Raw genomic sequence first — 20,104 nt, 5'->3', positions numbered from 1 at the left:
GGCAGTTGGACTAGATGACCTTTAAAGGTACCTTCTAACCCAAACTATTCTATTATTCTACAATATTTCTAATATACACTGTAGAAAAATGTAGATTAATCATCTATATAACAAAACTAAAAGCCTGTATTTTTTGAAACTGCAAAATTAGTGACCAGGATTCTATGATATCTGTGGTCCTCTTCATAGATCAGTACCAGAAGAGGCAGCTGCTGTTCATTTTACTTACTGTAAAAGTTTGCACACTGGCTGTAAAGCAAACCAGGTTCTGGCAGTAGCATTTCAGATGTCTGCTGAAAGTTAAGCTGCCGGTGTCTTTGATCTTCTATTTTTTTTATTTCTCTTATGTATTTTGTTTCTTCTTCTATTCTTGTTCTTTTGTGTGCTTTTGCAGCACTTTTTGATGAGAGATACAATTTTCTTCTGTGCTTTTTTGCTGCCTTATTTCTTTTTAAATATTTTATGCTGCCTCTGTTAAAGCTTTAGTTACATCTTGACAGGGGCCATAGACTTGAAACATTCAATCTAAGGAAAAGCTTTCAAAGGGAAATGCACAGGTATTCTGATAAATTTCTTTCTACTATTAAGCCGTGGCTGCAATGTTTGTGTAGTTAACATAGAATAAAACTGGCATGGATTAAGAGATCTCTTTTTGCTGTAACCCTTGAAGAGTTTATAGATCATGGATCATACTGCCAATTTAGACTTGCTGCTGGTTTCAGCTCTCCTTGCTGCAGAAGGTAATTCATTTTCCTTCAACAGCAAGTTGTTGCATAGGAACCAGCTAAAGCGGATTGACCCAGTGCATGGAGAGGAGGATTTGCCACTGTTGCAAGGAGTTTGAGTGGGCAAAATTTGCTGTGTGAAATTGTGGTTGTAGGGCTTAATGGCTTGTACCTGTCCTGTGCTGAATATCTGAACATCCTCTTAACAGCAAGACCAGGACAAGACAGAACCATTATTGCTATGTCAGAATCCCAGTTCCTGGATAGGGACACACAATTCCTGGATGGACCACAAAAGACACACGTATCTTAACATCCAGTTTGTGCTCAGCGAGCATCATCGAATGTTACGTCGTATTTTGCTTTTATTTTCAGCAAGACTTGGATATCTGCTGTTTTTCACAGGACTACTGCTGAATTCAGTGCAGGGAGGCAAAGCAAGGAGTTACTGATGGTTTCATAGTTGTATGTGGGTTAAGTTGATGGTTTTACTTATTACTAACTTTTCTAAGGAGCTCAGTAAATGTGATGGAGTTCTAAAGTCGATTTAGGTGGCTGCTCCTGTTTTCTTGGAGGGAATTTATTGAATAGTTTGTATGAACAAATTTCATCCTATCATTTGTGATCTAATCAAACTGATCAGAAAAGGGATTGGTAATGTGAACAATCTGGTATATTCTCTGCTAATTAAATGACAGATTTGGAACAGAAAAATAATAATTTTGCTATCAGTTATCATGTGACAAATTACTTCAATTTGTTCCTAGGACTTGGAAGAATTTTGCTTCAGATTTTGCATAAACCATTTAACTGTTGTTACACAAACTCAAGGCTTTGCAGAAATGGACCACGATCTCCTGAAAAACTTCATTAGCAAAGCAAGCAGAGTGGGGGCGTTCCGAAATTGATGTCTGACTACCACCAAGCTGAAGAGCACATCCTCTTCCCTCCTGAAAATACTTCTCCTTTGGAGAACTTACCCATGGTCAGAATGTGCAAAGGTTTGGAAAGAAAGACTTGGTGTTCATCGGCTTAGGAAATGTGTAAAAGTCTGTTAACATATAGGTTTGTAAAGATGGCTACAGCGTAGATGTATGGTGAGAGTTCATTGCCATCAGTCAGAATTTAACAACAACAATCTAATGCAGTAACTACCCTTTCCCACCTAAAGGCAATCAAACTAAACTATCATTATCTTGTCTGGTTTGAGTTTTTTCTTTTTTTTTTTTTTTAAAACAATCTGTATTTGGATTTTATGGGACAGTGACCTCTTTGCTGCTAAAACTTTCATAGTATACTTTTATCACCAAACTAAGTTAATATGCTATAGTGGGCTTCTTTTTGCCTGCTTTATTATCTGGTAAAGATACAAATTTGTTTTTCTGAACATAGGATAAAGTAATATAAATTCTTTAGGATGAGAGGCTTTCTGATTGGTGGGAGGATATGTTTCACTTGGTGGAGTGTAAATACATAAGCCATGAAGAGCTTCAGCTGGATGTTACAGTTTTGAGTTCCTGGCAGTTATGTCCATTGTTCTAGACAGAATGAAAAGTATTTTCCTTTCCATCACACCCAGCACGTTCCCTGGCACCCCAGTGGTCCAGGAAACGTTCACAGTGTTTGTCTGAATGTGAATTATTGTGCTGTGTGTTTTGGTACTCAGAAAACCATCTGGTTGCTTGTTACCAAGAAAAAGAAACCCAAACAAAATCTCAACGAAAGGGATGTTCCACTTGAGGTTTGTTTATTCCTGCCTTACTATCTATCCCCAGGTAGATCATCTTAAGAAAAATGGAGAAAAAGATAGTTCTGAAGTGATAAAAATGGGGCTTACAATTAAAGCGTAAGAGTGAAGCTCACATTATTTTCCACATGGCAATAAAGACACCTTGTCCAAATACATTGTTTCAGGTTCTCCTTTGGTCAGTGCTGTGAGGTGACCATACTGCTTACCTTACATGCCTGTTTTAGGTGAGAGGAGTTGCCCTCTGGACACACCTCTGTCTCATCACTGACCGTCGAGGGGACCGGATGGCTACGGTAGGGTAGATGCTTAATTTCTAACTGACTGAAGTGAGTTAAGATGAAACCCCACCCAGTGTTGCACAGGGGGAGGTTTGCCCCATTACATAAGATGCTGAGCTCATGAAGTATTTACATGAATTTTCTAATTGGCAACTGTGAATTAACCCTGAGAAATTATTTCTCTTAAAATTTTGACTGGGTGAAATGGCTCTAAGTGCCTTCTGTAGTATTTTACGAATGGAGAAGGCAAGAAGCTGGATGACCAGGCTCAGTACACTAATATAATTAGTCATGTGACCTTCCCACAGATCCTTGCTGTGCCACAGAATCCTTCGATGACTTTTACTAATCCTTAAATGTGGTTTCTAAGAACCTAATTCTCTTAAATTATCGCAGCCTCATTTCCTCATTTCTAAAGTAGAAATAACTATTCTTTATTACATTGGAGGATCATTTCTCAAACAATCCTGTTCCTTGAGGAGGATGAGAAGGAGAAGCACTTCCTCAGAGAAGATGAGACGTAGTGAGTAGTGCCTCTCTTTACATCAGTCCCTGCGGGCGAGACACGCAAACAGTAGAATTTACTTAGGAAGAGGGCCATAAGCAAATTATTTTGGAAGATGCTGTGGTAAAAAATTACTTGTGTTCGAGGTATTTGCCTTAGACTCTCACTAGAAATATATTGGATCTACTGCTAACGAGCATGTTCTGCCACCCCCTCAGTGATTAGTACAACTTCCTCCAGCAGCGTAAGTCCGTGCTTCAGCAGCTGTGTCAGTATTTTGTATTCAAACAGAACTGGTCAAAAACTTTCCAGTACATAATGCACTTTCATCAAAACCGCAGCTTCCTTGGGGAAAAAGATCAGTTTTGATAGGTTTGTGTTGAAAAGCATGTGACTCAGGCACACAGATAGAGGTTAAAGCAGACAGTAAAACAAGATCATGGTAGGGCAGAACTTTTCTGCAAATCTTATATGATATAGCCCAGCACTAATCATGCCAAAGGCAATTCTACATAAGCCAAGGCTGGGTAATTTCAGATATTTTGGTTAAGGCAAGGGTGGCTGGAGTGACTTCTCTGCCCCTTTCAGTCCTGGGCTCAAGAACTGCCAGATTTACCTGGCAGCATGTGCTTAGCCGTAGCAGCCCACAGAAGGAGCATGCACTGCCACGGCCCAGCCTTTGGGTAGCACCTTGTTCTGGATCCTGCCCCAAGGGACACGGCACTGCAGGCACCCATCCAGCCTCGCTAGGAAATGGAACGTGTGCCACTCACACGGGCCCTTCGGTCACTCTGGCCTTCCCAAGAAATGTACTATAAAAGGCCGTTCTGAATGTTTCTGTTGTTTTACTTAAAAAAAAAACCAAAAAAACCAAAAAAAAACCCCAAAACTGTAAAGGTGAAATGAGAGTTTTTAACTCAAGGTCTGATCAAAACCAGTCTCTGCTTAGTGAAGAGCCGGGTTCCCTGGAGACACCCCTCCGTGGAGTGATAGCACTGAGCATGATACCGCTCTCCTAAGCTGGCTCAAGTTCATAGCGCAGTAGTTCAACAACTCTAGTCAAAATGGCATGCTTTCTTAGCAAGATGGTTTTGGCTTCATATAGCCAATAGTGCCAGGTTTTTTTCCAATTTATTTCCTTCCTGCTCATAATTTCCAATCTACTGTACGTATTAATTCCTAGTTGCAATTTCAGAGTAATTGACAAAGCCTGTAATTTTGAGAAAAAGCATCTCTGGACTGAATGAGGGCAATTCTAAAGCTCCAGTGTGTCAGTGTTGGCTTTTATTCATGCAGTGTGTATCAGCTCACCTATATGTGATAGCATTACATTCATAGAGACATTTATTTATTTAAAAATTTAAACTTTCATTTGCATGCACTTTCCTTGGCACTTAAAGGTCGATGTTTAAAAAAACATACTGGCTTAGGTGGTTAAATGTGGATGCATGTATATAAATATGTGCTTGAAACCCCCAGAGTGGGATACTTTAGAAGAAATTAGGGATGCATTTTACCATTGTGAGATGGTTTGCAACAAACTTATGTTTGTGGATCTTGCAGCTTAAATACTTTATGAAGTATTTAAGTATGTAAGTATTGTTCTGTATTAGGACACCACAGATAAAAAGGTATTTGTTAAAAAGTGAAAATAAGGTGAAGAATAAACTGTATCTGGGGTTTAAATAAAGAGGGATGTTCCACTTTGTGGAAAGGGAACCAGGTGGATAACTTTCTGAATCAAATGGAATTTGAAAGAAAAAAGAAATGACAGGGCTAGAGTCGTTCAAATGTTCTCTTAAGTTACTGAAGCTGAGCCAGCATTGAATTGTCATCTAGTACTCACCTGCAGAGTTTTGTTACAATGCCTGGTAACTATGTGAACTGCTGTTTTATGTGATCTGAACAGTTTCCATGGGCTTTCTTTGTTAAGCAAAGCATTTAATTACCCCATAGAGACAGGACTCACTGGCTACGACCTAATGATGTAGAAAGTTTACAGGCTGAACATAAAATTATGTTTTGATTTCTTGTTTCTTTATAAACTTGCCTGGTTTTAATAAACCATTAATAAAAATGCCATAATATTTTAAAAGTATGAGTGGGATTTTTTTTTTTTCCTTTTTTAGTAAAAGAAAGTCTGACACTTGTAAACTGAGTTGACTACATAGTTAGTAGTGTGGGGGAAAAAAAAACAGAGAGAATGTTCCAGAGAGAGATTTTAGAGACTGTGTTCTTCAGGAAATAACTGCTACCAGATAAAACATTTGTGAGCAGAATGAAAACTGAGTCTGCAAAAAAAAAAAAAAAAAAAAAAAGCTGGAGAATTTGCATAAGTATATTTCCACCTTCAAAGAAATTAATGCCCTAGTTACTTAATGATTAATAAAACTGTCCTCAAAACCCCGATGTTCTGGTTTCAGCTGAGATCAAGGTAAAGGGTATAGTGCTGTGGTTTGGATTTAGGATGAGAATAACATTAATAACACAGTGGTGTTTTTAGTTATTGCTGGGTAGTTGTAGTGTCTACACCCAGTCAAGGACTTTCCAGGTGCACAGGGAGCTGGGAGAGCACAGCCAGGACAGCTGACCCAGCCTGGCCAGAGGGACATTCCCCACCACAGAGCGTCATGCTCCGGACAGAACTGGGGAAGCGAGCCGGGAGGCGGGATCACTGCTTGGAAACAGACTGGGCTTCGGGTTGGTTTATTTTCCATTCACATGCAGTGAGCAGTTGCGTTTGTGCATCACTTACTACTGTTATTATTCTCTTCCTTTGTTATCCTATTAAACTGTCTTTATCTCAACCCACGAGTTTTTTGGGTTTTTTTTTTTTTTCCATTCTCCTCCCCATCCACTTGAGGAGGGGAAAGGGGTGAGCAAGCAGCTGCATGGTGCTCAGCTTCTGGCAGGGACTAAACCACAGCAGTCCTTTTTAGTGCCCAACGTGGGGCACAAAGGGTTGAGATATCAACAGATCTGACCTGAGCATGTTAAAATAAATTTGTTACATGCATTTATTATATTAATCATCACTGGACATGTTGTTTTAGTTGTTCTCAGAATTGTATCATGTAACACCTTACTTGCTGTATATACTGGTTATCAGTGTTTATGTGCGGTTTGTCACGGCTGGGCATTGGATTAAGATTACTGCTCTGCTGTTGGGTGTACTACTGGCTTATGGGATGATAAAATCATTGATAGGCAGACCAGTTTTGTATTTGTTGCCCCTACATAAGAAGAAATGGACACAAAAGTCAACTCATTCAGTAAAGGATGATGAAACAGGGCCATCGCCACAACAGGAGGAAGAGGCAGAACCAGAGGTAAACCACCCAATCCCTGTCCCTGCGTGAGAGGCAAGATATGCAAAGATTTCAGATGCCTTCCAGGCAAGCACAGCCTGACCTGGCTGCTCCAATGCTGGGATAGCAGGGCGAGTTGCTTGGAATTAGAGGGTAGGGAGACCAAGCAGCTGGGATCCCTGTCTAGGGAAGGGGCATGGACAAGGCCATTGGGGAAAAAGGCACAAGCCCTCAGCTGCTGGCTGTCAGCTGTGAGGGAAAGGTATCCCTTCAGTGAAGTTTTTGAGAAAGGGAGGAAAATAGTCCAAATCCTTCTGAAAGCTGGTTTTGCCATAAAATAAAGTAAGGTCAAGGGACCTGCACAGGAGATCCAGTTTTTAGGAATAAAATGACAAGATGGGTGTTGTCAGATCCCAATGGATGTGATCACCAAAATAGCAGCTATTTGTCCACCAACCAACAAAAAGTAAACACAAGCTTTCTTAGGCATTGTCAGTTTCTGGCAAATGCATATTCCAAAGTGCAGTCTGATAGTAAGCTCTATCAGGTGGCCCAGAAGAAGAACGATTTCAAATGGGACCCTGAGCAACAACAAGCCTTTGAACAAATTAAACAGGAAATAGTTCATGCAGTAGCCCTTGGGCCAGTCTGGGCAGGACCAGATGTGAAAAATGTGCTCTACGCTGCAACCGGGGAGAATGGCCCTACCTGGTGTCTCTGGCAGAAAGCACCAGGGGAGACTCGAGGTCGACCCCTGGGGTTTTAGAGTCAGGGATACAGAGGATCTGAGGCCTGCTACACTCCAACTGAAAAAGAGATATTAGCAGCATATGAAGGGGTTTGAGCTGCTTCAGAAGTGATTGGTGCTGAAGCACAGCTCGTCCTGGCACCCTGACTGCTGGTGCTGGGCTGGGTGTTCAAAGGGAGGGTCTCCTCTACACGTCATGCAACTGATGCTACGTGGAGTAAGTGGGTCACACTGATCACACAGCAGGCTCGAATAAGAAACCCCAGGGTTGTTTCTGAAGCAAATGTTCAAATATTTTAAAATGAAACAAATAAGCTAGTCATAATGTACTTGTACTTAGCACCAGTATGATCCAGCCATGATCTTCTCCAGCTGTTTCACATTTGACCCAGGTACCTTCCTACAGCCACTCCTGTACTCGACAATATGCAGTTTGCACATTCCAGTACCTGTGAGGAACTTGCTATTTACTGCAGCCTCTCTGGCTAGCACTGCACAAGCACAGAATTCTTCCCTTGCAAGTAAAATGCAGGTAGGAAGAAATAAGTTCCTGTGACATGTAAGAACAAACAGCACTTGGAAACGGGACAGCAGGAAGAGATTAAGGTATAAAACTGCAAATAAAGAGGCAGGGAGTCAGCTCATCCCTCTCCAGATGGCTGCACAGTCAAGCCAATAGATTAAATTCCCCTCAGCATCAATGGTGAGGAACAGGCCTTTCTGAGATTCAATTCACCTGACCTCATTGCACGCATAGAGTTTAGGCTGAGACAAATTTTCTCCACACATACACGTTTCTCCACAGTGATTAGAGTTTGATCAGTGGTACAACCCTTACCATCAGGCACCTAAAACACCTGTCTCATTTTCTGTCCAACTCTTCTGCTCTGAATCCTAATTTGATTTTTTCCTGCAGTACAGTTTCAGTATTCTACGCCATTTTAATGCAATGAGGTCTTGCTATAAGAAAGGTACCCTCAAACACAGCAAGATTTCCAAATCTGATTAAAAGCCATTAGTTTCAATCTACAATTATTTGCATATGTATCTGCTTAAAAATAAGACTCTGAAAATGTGTTTTTAGAGGGGACAGGGACTGGCAAGTCAGCCAGTGCACTTTGTGCTCTGAGCATTGTCATTAACACTGATGCTATAAAGAGCACTGCAAGTTCAGCAGTTTGAGTCACAGGCACCTATGGACTCCAATAAAAGACAGGGAGCCTGTGAGGCTGAGGTGCCTACAGCCAGATACCTGGCCCAGAAAGCCATGCTGGCTTCCACCAGAGTTTTGACATCCTGGGCTATTTCTAGCCTTCCATTATCTGAAGGGGCCTGCAAGAAATCTGGAGAGGGACTGTTGACAAGGGCATAGAGTGACAGGACAAGGGGTAATGGGTTTAAGCTGAAGGAGGGTAGATTTAAATTAGATATTAGGAAGACAGTCTTCACTGTGAGGGTGGTGAGGCACTGGCACAGGTTGCCCAGAGAAGCTGTGGCTGCCCCCTCCCTGGAAGTGTTCAAGGCCAGGTTGGATGGGGCTTTGGGCATGTGGTCTAGTGGAGGGTGTCCCTGCCCATTGTAGGGGGCTTGGAACTAGATGGGCTTTGAGGTCCCTTCCAACCCAAAGCAGTCTATGATTGTAGCAGTTCTGAGAGTGAAAGAATCAATTAGGAAAAGCAGGGTGGTGACATGATGGGAACTCTTCTAAATGCGGACACAAATGTCTCTGAAGCACTGCCTCAGGCACCTTCTGTGAGGGCTGTGACAATGACCCAGACCACGATACAGACCTGCATCTGCCCAAAATGTTACCAGTGGTGACCCTGGAACAAAAGGTCTGGTGAGAATGACATTTCTAAAACATCCTATGGAAACTTCTGAAGGTAACTACAAGCCCAACAGCAGAACTATTTGAACCTCTGCACCAAGAGGGAATCACTGGAGATGGAGTGACCTCTGCTTCTACCAGCTGCAGAATCATGGTGGAAGTGTGGTACAAAAGGACATTATTACCATATGAAGTCACCTTCTCATCTAATCAAAGAAAATTACCAACTCTAAATCTTTTAAAATCTATTTTATTTATCTTGAAAGGAGAGAAAATGATTAGTTGTATAAAATATTATTGTACATTTGATGTAAAGCCTTCAGTCTGTTTGAACAAAAGAAAAAAAAAATACATTGTCACAGTAAAGAAATAATACATCTGTTTAGGTACTGGGCTCTAATGTCACTCCTCTAGCCAAAGGATCACGGAAGAACTTCAGCTGCTGTAACAGAGCTTACGGTCAGTGTACCCCAATGTTAACATACATTCTGTCTGTAAAACTCTGCGGAAAGTGAGAAAATAAACATCAGGTACTCTCTTAACACTTCTGTACATTTTTTCAGGAAGAAAGTTGAAGCCATATTGAGACTAAAAAAATAATTCAATTTTATTTTGAAATTAATTGATAAATCAGTGTGCTGCTCATAGAATTTTTAGTAGCTCTAGGATTAGCTTCTGTTCAACACAAGAACTGATCTTTAAAATGTACTACTATAAGTATGCTAGGTCAGCTGAACAATTTCTGAATAAGCTACCCGGAGAAGATGTTGTTCTAAAATGTTTGTGTAATGAATAGCATGCTTTTCTACTATAACTGGTTTAATTTAAGTAGCTGCAAAAGCTAAATTTCATAAAAATGGGTAATTTTACAGCAAGACTTTATTTATGCATATTTTAATCCACTGGAAGTAAAACATGTGCTTTCCTTAACTGGCTATTTTGCAAACACTTTGCCATTGCAAGAAAAATTCCAGTATCTGAATCAGTAACTTACAAACCCGTAAGACGAAAAAAGTTTTGGGTTGTTTTGGGGTTGGTGGTTGATTTTTTTTTTATTTTGCTAGTTGCAACAGTTCACAAGTTGCTGATTAAACTCTACCTTTTCAGTAAAATACAGCAGACTGATTTTCCCAACATGGGCTCATCAAGTTCGGCATCGGCAGATGCTGTGGTGAGGCCAACGGGAGATGCCCCGTGCTTTTAGTCACCAGGCTACTCTTACCTGGAACCCCACTGGAGACGCTCAGCCTTCACCTATAGCAAAGAGGTTTGGTGCCTGTTTTGCAAGCTATTTGGTGAATTTTATACAGTTAGGTGAAAATTTGAAGAAATCAAGAAAATTCTACATCATTAGAATTTCAAAATCTTATGTGTACCAGGAGGGATTGAGGTTTGGGGTTCTTTTTTCTTTTTAATAATTGAGATTTTCTAAACTAAGAAAGTGCACATCAAGTGCCCTGCATACAGGAAGAAGCTTCAGCTTCTGGGAGGATTCTCTGTGGGATTCATATTCCATGAAATTCAAACTGATGGACAGTGTAACTACCCTCTGAAATTACACTGGACCGAGAGCTGGGGAGGGAAAAACTACAGAATGCTAAGTTTTCAGTAGTATGGCTACGTAATGAGTCCACTTTGAATTCAGGTTGTAATTTTTATGCAAGGCGCTGACTCTGCAAGGTCTGTGACTGCTGTGCAGTTTAAGTTAATGGGAATTCGATGTGCTAATTATATACAGAGACAGAAATCTTTGCAGTATCTGGCTCCTCATTTTCAAAATTTGCAAGTAATGAAAAATCTAAAAATGAAATCTAAGAAACAAAATTAGTGCATTTCAAATAATTCTAGCTAAAATTTTCTCTTTAGACAGAAAAATTCAATCTAAGTAGACTGAACGGGCTTAAATCAGTAATGTTGCAATAGGAAACTAAAATGCCTTCCAAGTCTTTTTTCCAAGTCCTCAAAAAATATATAAATTAAATTCAGTGGCTTACATTGTATACATGCTACATCATAAGGCAAAGTATCATGAAAACCATTAAAAAATTTAAAAAATCCAAATGCTGTAAACTACCAGTTCGGAATAAAAAGCAACTAAAAAAGCAACTCAATGAAGGCTGTAAAACAAAAATAATCTAAGCGGGCCTGCAGTGCAGCCCCTGGTCCTGAGAAGAATCTCACTTTTTTTCACTGGCTGAGGTATCATTTCCATCATTCAGTTTCTGCTTTTGCATTCTTGTTCGAGTAGATGCTAAAAAGAAAAAAAAAAAGAATGAATGAAATTAAATACTTTATTCAGAATTACTTAGGACGCAACTATTTCTTGTAAAAATTAGTAATGACACAAGGAATTGAATGACACTATTCTAAATAAAACAAATCACACATTTTAAAAGCAATTCTGAGTTACTTCAGCAATTCCTGCTCAATCTCACATATCTCAAATTCATTCCACCCCTTTGCTGAAGCTCTCATTGCTTCTGTACCCTTGCTTTGCCTGTTTTCATCTTAAAGACAAGCCAATGGACTGCATCACGTAAGGATCCTGGCTCGTTGCCAGGCAGATGCAACGGGCTGAGCGGTCCCTGCATCCCACAGCAAAAATGCCTTTTCCCCTCAGTGAGACACTAACACAAGTGGACACGAAGTAGAACATCCCTTCTTATCCTCTGCCACAAGCAAACACTGAAATGTTTCCTCTACCCTAAAACAAACAAGAGGTGCCCGGATCCATAGTCATACCTATCCTGACAAACACACACTTCCTAGGTAAGAATTTTTAACAGGCAAATCTGCTCAGCTGCAGAGCTCAGATTCCACCAGAGAGTGAGAATGCCCAGTCAGACCAGGCATGTTCCTTCTCAGGAGGGGAAACTATCAACTCGGATGTGGGGACTCGGACAGTTTGCTTCTCATGAGCTAGATTTCAATTTTATTTGAAAAACAGAAAAGTGATCCCAGAAAATCTGAAAGAAATGCTGATCTGCAGTAGAAGGTAAAGCAGTCTGCTGTCTTTTATACTAAAATGCCTGAAAGCAACAGACAAAATCGCGGACAATTTTAGTCTGTATATAATTTTCCTTTACTATACTGTAATTGCCTAAAAAAGTGTTCTGGTCAACAAAACGCTGCTGCAATTACTACTGATTTCTACCTGCAAGCTCTCAGCTAAGGGTCTGTCTCTGGAACCAATGAGAAAGCCTTGGCAAGCATTTAATTCCATTTCAAGAATTCTAGTGTTTAGGAAAAATGTGTGTCATGCTTGTTTCCTTATTCACATGTGATATAGCATCTTCTATATTGCTGTGCCATTTAATATCCTTAAAAAGGCTTTTGAAGATTTCCATTTTATAATCTGCATTTTCAAGATTAAATGGAACAAGTACAAACAACCTAAGCAAGTTACCTAAATGGTATCAGTGTTGAGCTATGTTTTTATCTGAAAACAAATTGTTTCATCCAAGGTACTCACTGCTGTGCAGTTAATGGAAAAAAATACTACTCACTCATTTCTGCAAGCTTTTGTTGAAACTTGGACTCCTGGGGTAGGTGTTTGCTGCAGATAGAAAGCACTTGATTAAGCGGAAGTTAAAAAACCACAGACAAACCCTTGATTTTTATCCCAGTAAACCTATAAATAAAAAATGAATCAAGGCTAGTTCACTTTGGTGCTATTGCCTTCTCTTACAAAGATGCAAACTCTTTTCTCCTCCATGCTAAAGAGTTGCTTGATTTCTCATACATATAAAAAAATTTGGGGTTTGTTTTGTAAAAGATTGACTAAAGACAACAGCACGGTTTAGCACTCGGCAGTAACACTGGGATGCTGGATGTATAGGCACTAAGTCAGTCCATACTTCTGACGTCAGTGTCGAACTGAGCAGTATGATGCTACCATCTCTCATTTAATATATTTACTAAAGTTGACAAATTAACAGAAGTTAGGATGTCAGGAAGAAGTTAGCATTGAAAGTCCTGAGAACCAAATACATTTAAGTTTACTGAAAAGCCAAGAACAATCTCTTACCTTCCATCTGCTTCATCTTGCCCTTCTATATCAAAGCGCAGCCTCTTCAGTGGCTTAGGAGCAGCGCTTACCTCTGCGCTGCGTTTTAGCTGGCAATCGCTGTTGCACACCATCTGGTTTATTTTTTGAAACTTTTCAGAAGTCTGAAGTTACAAAGAAAATAGGGAAAGAATTGCCAATAAATCCCGAAACTACTCAAACTTTCCAGATTATCCACTAAGAAAAAAATTAGGAGTTCTAAAACTGCAGTTTAAGAACGCTACCTTCTTTCAAAGCAACTGAAATAAAATGCAAAACATTTTAAAAGTAAAGTCTGGATATTTGAAAGGACTTCACAGGACTCCCCTGTAATCTTTGTGCTCACAGATTCCATCAAAATACTACGTTAAATTAGAGATGTTCACTGGCCAGTTCTACAGGTGTCAGCAAGCTATCCCATTCCTCCAAAAGCTACATGCATTCAAGCCCAAACATTAAAAATGTTAAAACTCACCCCAAATGATTCACCAATTGACACCAAAATTCTGCCAAATGAAGAAAAGAAGTATTTTTAACAGTAAGATTAAGTTATATTTAACACTAATTACATCCACAAATTTGCACGGTTTAGCACAAGACATTAACCAAATCTCCTCCCCTCTCTCTGCGTTAAGAGTGCAAACCCAGACTGCGGGTCGCTGTGTTGAGACCATTCGCGTTTCCAGTGGGGCCAGTGAATGCTGAATCCCCAAATCAACTGTACCACACAGACAGAAAAGAAATTGTGGCTTGAAAGAATTGGAGGCCCCAGCAGGAAGACACTTTGGTGCTGGGTACCCAGATAATCATCCTTTCATCAGTACCTTTAGGGGTTTGCTAATCAAAACTATGCAGGACTTCAACCTAAAATATACAATAATTTAATTTTTGTACACAGCAGGCCAGCTGCAACAGCCTAGTTGATCCTAGTTTGAAAAGCCCACTGGAAACTGGCATACTTGCTGCCATCTCTGTCTGCTAAGAACTAGTGACCAACAGTTTGAAATGTTCTGCTCAAATACTCTGAATCATTTTGTTCCAAAATAGTATTTTCTCTTTAAACAAGCATTCAAAGCTCATTTATGTTTTTCAGGAGTGCAATCCAGAATCAAAGTCAACAACATTTAAGCAACTATGCCAGAAACTCCCTCTTGGATGTGACTAGTCTGAAAAAAAAAATGGAAAAACACCAACCCCATCAAACTCCTTGAGCACAGTGACTGAACTGAAACAAAAAAGCGCTCAAAGATGAATAAAGATTCCAAATACAGGACACAAACTTATAACCAGAAAAGACATAATAACCACAGACTATTGACAAACTAGACTATGCAGTTTTCCAATTTGCTTCCACCAAAAATCCCCCAAATACCTTTAATTTAGTCAAAAAAAATGCTTGTCAACAACCTACCTAGACCTTGGAGTCATCTTTGTGGGTGACTGAAACCCATCGGAGAATTTGTAAGGGCTCTTCAAGGGTGAAATGTAGATGTTATTGCCAGCAGGGACACGCCGAGGAGAGTTGGAAAACTGGTAAGGACTGCGAGGAATGTGTGGGATAGGTGACAGAGTGGGAGGCTATAAAAATAATAAAATAATCATAAAGTTTTATTGTCTACATATTCCTGTTTGGTTAAATAATGAATACTGAACACAACTAACAGGCTTACCCTGTTGGAGGCATACTGCAAAATGTTCGTTTTCAGCTTCTGCATAAACACTAAGTTGTAGAAGACTATAATGGAGTCATACTGTTCTTCCCTGATAAGAACACGTTTGAAAGTCTACACAGGGTGAGAAAATCATTCACAGATTTAAAAAAAAAAAAGGGATAAAATAATTTACATTTGACAAACTCATAAAACCATTTATAAAGTCTGTGTTAGATAAGAGCTAAGATGGCACTTGTATGGTATGCAAGCCATTGTAACTACTATTTAAAACTGTTCTAAACTGTTGTTTTTTTCCAAAAAAGTATGAACATCAGTAGAAGCATCTACCTCAAACTGGTGCAGCCCCCTAGTGCCAATGCAGTTCATCAGTATTTTTAACAACATCTTCCAAATTTAAGTTCTATTTACTTTCACAGACACAACTGTGAAAAAAAAAAAGGCTTCACTACTGTGCACGCCTTGGAAGGCTGGAAAAAAAAAAATCATTACAGACTGATGTGGATGAAATAGTTCTCTAGGCTTGCCGAGAAAAGTCTGGAGTTTAGCCAAGATGGGCAAATACACTATGAGAAATTCTGCTACTGAAAGGATGCCTACAGTTAATTCACTATTTGATTGTTTGATTTTCTATTGATTTACCATTTTCTGCAAAGATTTAAGTACAGTAAGGCCCCTGCACAGAAACAAACTTCTCAGTGTCAGAATTAAGCCTGCAACTTTAATACATACATACCTGTTTGACATATAACCATACATATCTATCTGATATCTTATTTCTATTGAAAGCTTTCTGTAGAAAGTTATCTGCTTATCTCCCCTTAACACTGAGTTAGGTAACTCTTAAAAGAACTTGGGTTGTCTTTGAAAATCCTTTTAGCACTAGACCTGAATCTTTCACCCAGTCTCCAAATAGAATCATAAGTTTTGAAGTAAAAAAGTGGAATGACGTTTGCTTTCTGAGGAGAGTTACCAAACTATTTGTGAAAGATGTTTAAAGAAACATTTAGCATTAGAGCCAGTTTTCTCCTCCACAAAATGGAGTTGCAGCAAAGCACAAGTTTTCTTTTGTACGTTCGTGTGCACTTTGTTATTTTTGGTTTAGACAGACAGAGAGAAACAATTCGTTTATAACATTTTATGGAATTAAAGAATTTCCATACCTCTTGATTTGTGTTGGGAAGCTCCTTGTATGCCGAAACTATTATTTTAAATCTAAGATCTACATTCTTTACTTTACATATGCCATACATGGAACACATCATGATCTATTAAAGAAACAAGACAAAACAACTGGAAATGTAGAAAATTAATTCAGCTTCTTCAAGTTAAGAAATCAATTGATGAGCTTTCTACTACTGATTGTGCTCTGTAAACTAGCATGCAACTCAACTTCCTAAGAATTTCCAGAATATAAGTCAACTACTGTTCCCTCCATTTCTGTATGACAATCAACTAATTGGAGCTGCCAGTATTTTCTCAAACTCATTTCCCATGCTGCAGTTTTAGGGAAGAATAACAAAACATTTATCAGCCACACATGTTGCCTTACCAAAGAAAAATCAGTATTTTCTTATGCAAATTATTAGAAAATGCGGTGTGCCTTCATTATTTTGAAAATAGCCGTAAATGGTAATTGAAGATCCCACAGTAACTAACTGCCAATACTTAAAAAAAACCCTGAGATGTTAAGACTTCACTCTAAATTAATTTCTCCTCTGAGTGATCAATAGAGACATAAAAACTCAGATTACAATTTCTAATGGCTAAAGAAACATTCTAAAGGTATAAGGAACATTTTGTTCAGGAGAGTCTTTTGCAACTTTTTAAAAAGTTTTTTGTTAATGTTACCTGGTCCAAGTGCCTGTCTCTCATAAGTTCATACTCATTTTGCAGTGTGTGCTGGAAGAGGGTCCAGATCAAGGGTTCCAGGTCAGGATGATCAGAAAGAAGCCGAAAGAACAGGGTATGTAGTCGAAGATAGGCCAGTAGATACACTTGAGAACGAAAGAAAAATAAACTGAAGTAGTAATAACAGGGGTATACAAAATAAAAGGAGCATGATGGAGGATGGACAGAAATGAACGTTCACTGTCTCCCACTACAAGAACTATGAGCCATCAGATGAAGGTAGCAGAAGCCAGGTTAAAAATAAATGGAAAAGGTTCTTCATACAACAGGTAGTGGACACACAGAAGTCCACACCAAACAACGCTACACACGTATCTCTATGTTCATTCAAAAAGAGTCTGAACAAGCATTTGGAACACAAATCTGAGAGTTACTAAGTGGACACATCGCAAAAGGCTCAGGAAAATCCCCAAACTGGAGAAAGTCAAAGCTTGGGAAAGCATTCAGGGGAAGCACCATATACGCTTGCCCAGTTCTTAAGCTTCCTGTGGCAACTATTTATGGTCACTGCTGGAAAAGGATACTAGGATAGAAGAACCCTCCCTCTGAGCCCATATGGCCATTCTTACAATCAGTAGGTAAGTTTTCAGTTCGAACTTGCAGTGTGTAGAGTGCACGCATTAACCTGCTGGCATCCTTTTACCATTTCGTCCAAGAGCAGCTGAGGGTTTGCACAGTGTTTAATACAGATTCTACTATAATCTTATAAGAAATGTTGAGCTCCAAAACCCAAAAAGGATAAATAACAAGAGAGAACTTTGCAATTTCAGCACGTACAGAAGCAACAAACCTTTTTTGTAGAAGAGAGAGAGGGAGGTAGATTTCTGTGCTTTCTGTGTTTGGGGGGTCACAGCTGGCTGAGCATCTGGAGTGGAAGAAGCACTTGGAGGAGGTCCAGATGCTTTCTTCTTTGGCGATCTCACAGGAGAAAGATAGCTGGAGATTCAACACATATTAAGCACTTCAACATCACAGGATAAAAGAACAAATTTATATGAATACTTGCAGGAACTCTTCCCTCATTAGAAGAAATTAATTGCTACTGTAACCTGTTATTCCCATATAAGGGATTAAAAATTCAAGTTCTTGATTAAATACCTGATAAAGGTACTTATTCCTAGACAAGCAAGAAAACAGTTTGCAATTACAAGTTTGATAGGGCTTGGAAAAAAAAAAATCAGAATTTCATTTCGCTCAATTTACATGTATAAGACGCAGTAGCAAATACAACAGTTCAACATAACCTAAGTATCAAGCCTAACGAGTAGGAAAACAGAATACAAGTATATTTAAATATTAAGGGCAGTATTAACTTCACATTTTACTAAGCCTCAAGCATGCACATCACTTACAGGTCTGCTGCAGTGTGATTATGTTGGAGAGGCAGATTGAGAGTGGAAGTGGGCTCAGGCTGATCAGTTTGGCCTTCTCGTTCTTTTGACTGCTTGATAAGATCGAACAGAGGTGACCCCTAGAAAAATGACAGTAACAGTACGTTATACTGAGACTAGATAACCACACTAGATGGATTTTGTTCCTTCTTCTCTAAAAACCACCCCTAAAATATGATCCTAAACAGAAGATTAATGCTTTGAAATACTTCAGAATACTCGTATTTTGCCAGATAAATTTTAACTATTTAACTGACAAATTTTAGCTATTAAATACACCAAACACTTTTTCTGTTTCAATAGCAGTCCGTCAGATATAGGCTAACTGCAGAGTTGAGTCATAGTTGTATTCTAGAATCTCTTATTACTTCCTATTAAATAACCACTCCTGAAAAGAAGACCAAACAATACAAGAAAATACAAAAAAGGTCACATTTCCAGGAAAAAAAAAAAAAACACACCACATTGGTGACTAAAAGTTACTGCTGTATCTAGGGTCAATCCACTTCTGCTACATCTTCTCAACATTTTACACATGATAATATACAAAACACGGTCGTAATTCATCTAACAGCACTGGGGACTATTCAGATCTCTACAGTATCATGTTCCAGAGTTACAGTCACTCAGGTTAAGTCTCCACCCTCATGCCCAAAACCAAAATACATTTTGATTTTAGGTAACTGTCAGTACTTCAGGCAAGGCAGCTGGAATACATCTGAACCTGGTAAGAGCCTGAGGTAGGAGGCGATGCCAAGAGGATGCAAGTGGAATGGAGAAGGTTCAGGCTGAAGCAACATTAGTATAACTGCTGATGTTAGTAATAAACAGCAGTCTTGCAGTAACAAAATCTTAGGCTTTTGCTGCTTGTGTGTCATGTACAGAGCAGAATTATGCTGAAACAGCAAGGCTGCATAGGAAAGTATTTTGGTACCATATATGTAATTAATTTTGAAAACACAAGGTTGCTGGCTTCTGGGTTTTTTATTTTACTTAAACAGGAGACTCATCTTAGAGCACAATGTTGCATTCCAACAGTGCAGCATCAGAACTCCGGAAGCAACAGAACATCTGATTAGCAAATAGCCGCCTTCTCGGGGAAAAGCAGCGTCCATAAGACTGGAAATGTAGTGGGCAAACCCAGACATTCAGCATTCTCCTCCAAATGATCCCCCAAAACACAGCAGTAAAATCAATCAGCTCAACACTTTGTACATAATGCATCATCGGATTGTCCAAGGTCTATTTAATCCTACAAATGCATGTTACTAATATTGAAGTATGATGGCTACAATAACAAACAGGAGCACAGCACGCATGTAAAGCAAAGTGCATCACGTGGCTAAGGCAATAAGAAAAGGCCTAGTAAAACTAGATTAGATTTCCTAGAATTAAAACTAGCATTGAGATTTTCCTCATTTAGCCTTATTTCTAAAAAAAAAGAACACTTTTCTTCTGAAGTGCATCAACTAAAAATTCAGAGCAACAAGAGTGATTTGAGATTTACAGTTCTGCACATTGTGTAATTTTTAAATTACAATTTTGGGAATACTGGAGCTGTTCCATCCATAACAGAAAAACATCAATTACTGACTCATAACCACGTAGTTATTTCTCCATCATTTCTCAACCAGATCAGCTCTTGGGCTGGTTTGCATCATCTTTCCCTGTGCTTAGGAGTGCATGCACTTCTCACTTGTTTCTGTCAGTGCTGCCCTTGCTGGAAATGCAGAGACATGACCTTCTCCATTTCTCATTCTTATGGCCACTTGGCCTCTTCCTTTTTATTATTCCCATCAGTGTTTCACTATGCTCTGAAGAATCCAAGCTTCTTTCCCAGAGCAATCATTAATTCATTGCTGAATCATCTCTTGATTCCTTGACTAAGCATGAATCCCGCTTCATTCATTTCACATTTTAGCTATTAATGACTGGGGAAGTATTG

The 20,104-nt window shown here is 39.3% G+C and overlaps 2 protein-coding genes across 11 annotated transcripts in view; one reads left to right on the top strand and one right to left on the bottom strand.

Moving 5' to 3' along the window:
- RCBTB2 (RCC1 and BTB domain containing protein 2) overlaps nucleotides 1–5,353 on the top strand; it is a 95,610-nt gene extending 90,257 nt beyond the window's left edge. For all 10 annotated transcript variants that reach the window (XM_054804108.1, XM_054804151.1, XM_054804135.1 and 7 more), the window contains one exon: nucleotides 1,493–5,353. In XM_054804108.1, the coding sequence (XP_054660083.1) occupies nucleotides 1,493–1,633 (141 nt within the window). In that variant the 3' untranslated portion in view covers nucleotides 1,634–5,353. The remainder of the gene's footprint in view (nucleotides 1–1,492) is intronic.
- Nucleotides 5,354–9,376: 4,023 nt separating this feature from the next.
- RB1 (RB transcriptional corepressor 1) overlaps nucleotides 9,377–20,104 on the bottom strand; it is an 81,708-nt gene continuing 70,980 nt past the window's right edge. The window contains exons 18-28 of the mRNA XM_054804086.1: nucleotides 18,121–18,239; nucleotides 17,559–17,704; nucleotides 16,709–16,854; nucleotides 16,021–16,125; nucleotides 14,858–14,971; nucleotides 14,599–14,765; nucleotides 13,663–13,693; nucleotides 13,170–13,312; nucleotides 12,649–12,698; nucleotides 11,324–11,393; nucleotides 9,377–9,644 (exon numbers count right to left, since the gene is read on the bottom strand). Coding sequence (XP_054660061.1) covers nucleotides 9,578–9,644; nucleotides 11,324–11,393; nucleotides 12,649–12,698; nucleotides 13,170–13,312; nucleotides 13,663–13,693; nucleotides 14,599–14,765; nucleotides 14,858–14,971; nucleotides 16,021–16,125; nucleotides 16,709–16,854; nucleotides 17,559–17,704; nucleotides 18,121–18,239 — 1,158 coding nt within the window. The 3' untranslated portion in view covers nucleotides 9,377–9,577. The remainder of the gene's footprint in view (nucleotides 9,645–11,323; nucleotides 11,394–12,648; nucleotides 12,699–13,169; nucleotides 13,313–13,662; nucleotides 13,694–14,598; nucleotides 14,766–14,857; nucleotides 14,972–16,020; nucleotides 16,126–16,708; nucleotides 16,855–17,558; nucleotides 17,705–18,120; nucleotides 18,240–20,104) is intronic.

Source organism: Grus americana, chromosome 1 (assembly GCF_028858705.1).
Source record: "Grus americana isolate bGruAme1 chromosome 1, bGruAme1.mat, whole genome shotgun sequence".
Taxonomy (NCBI): Eukaryota; Metazoa; Chordata; class Aves; order Gruiformes; family Gruidae; genus Grus; species Grus americana.
Note: the sequence above shows the minus strand (reverse complement) of the source record. Positions and strands in the feature narration are given on the sequence as shown.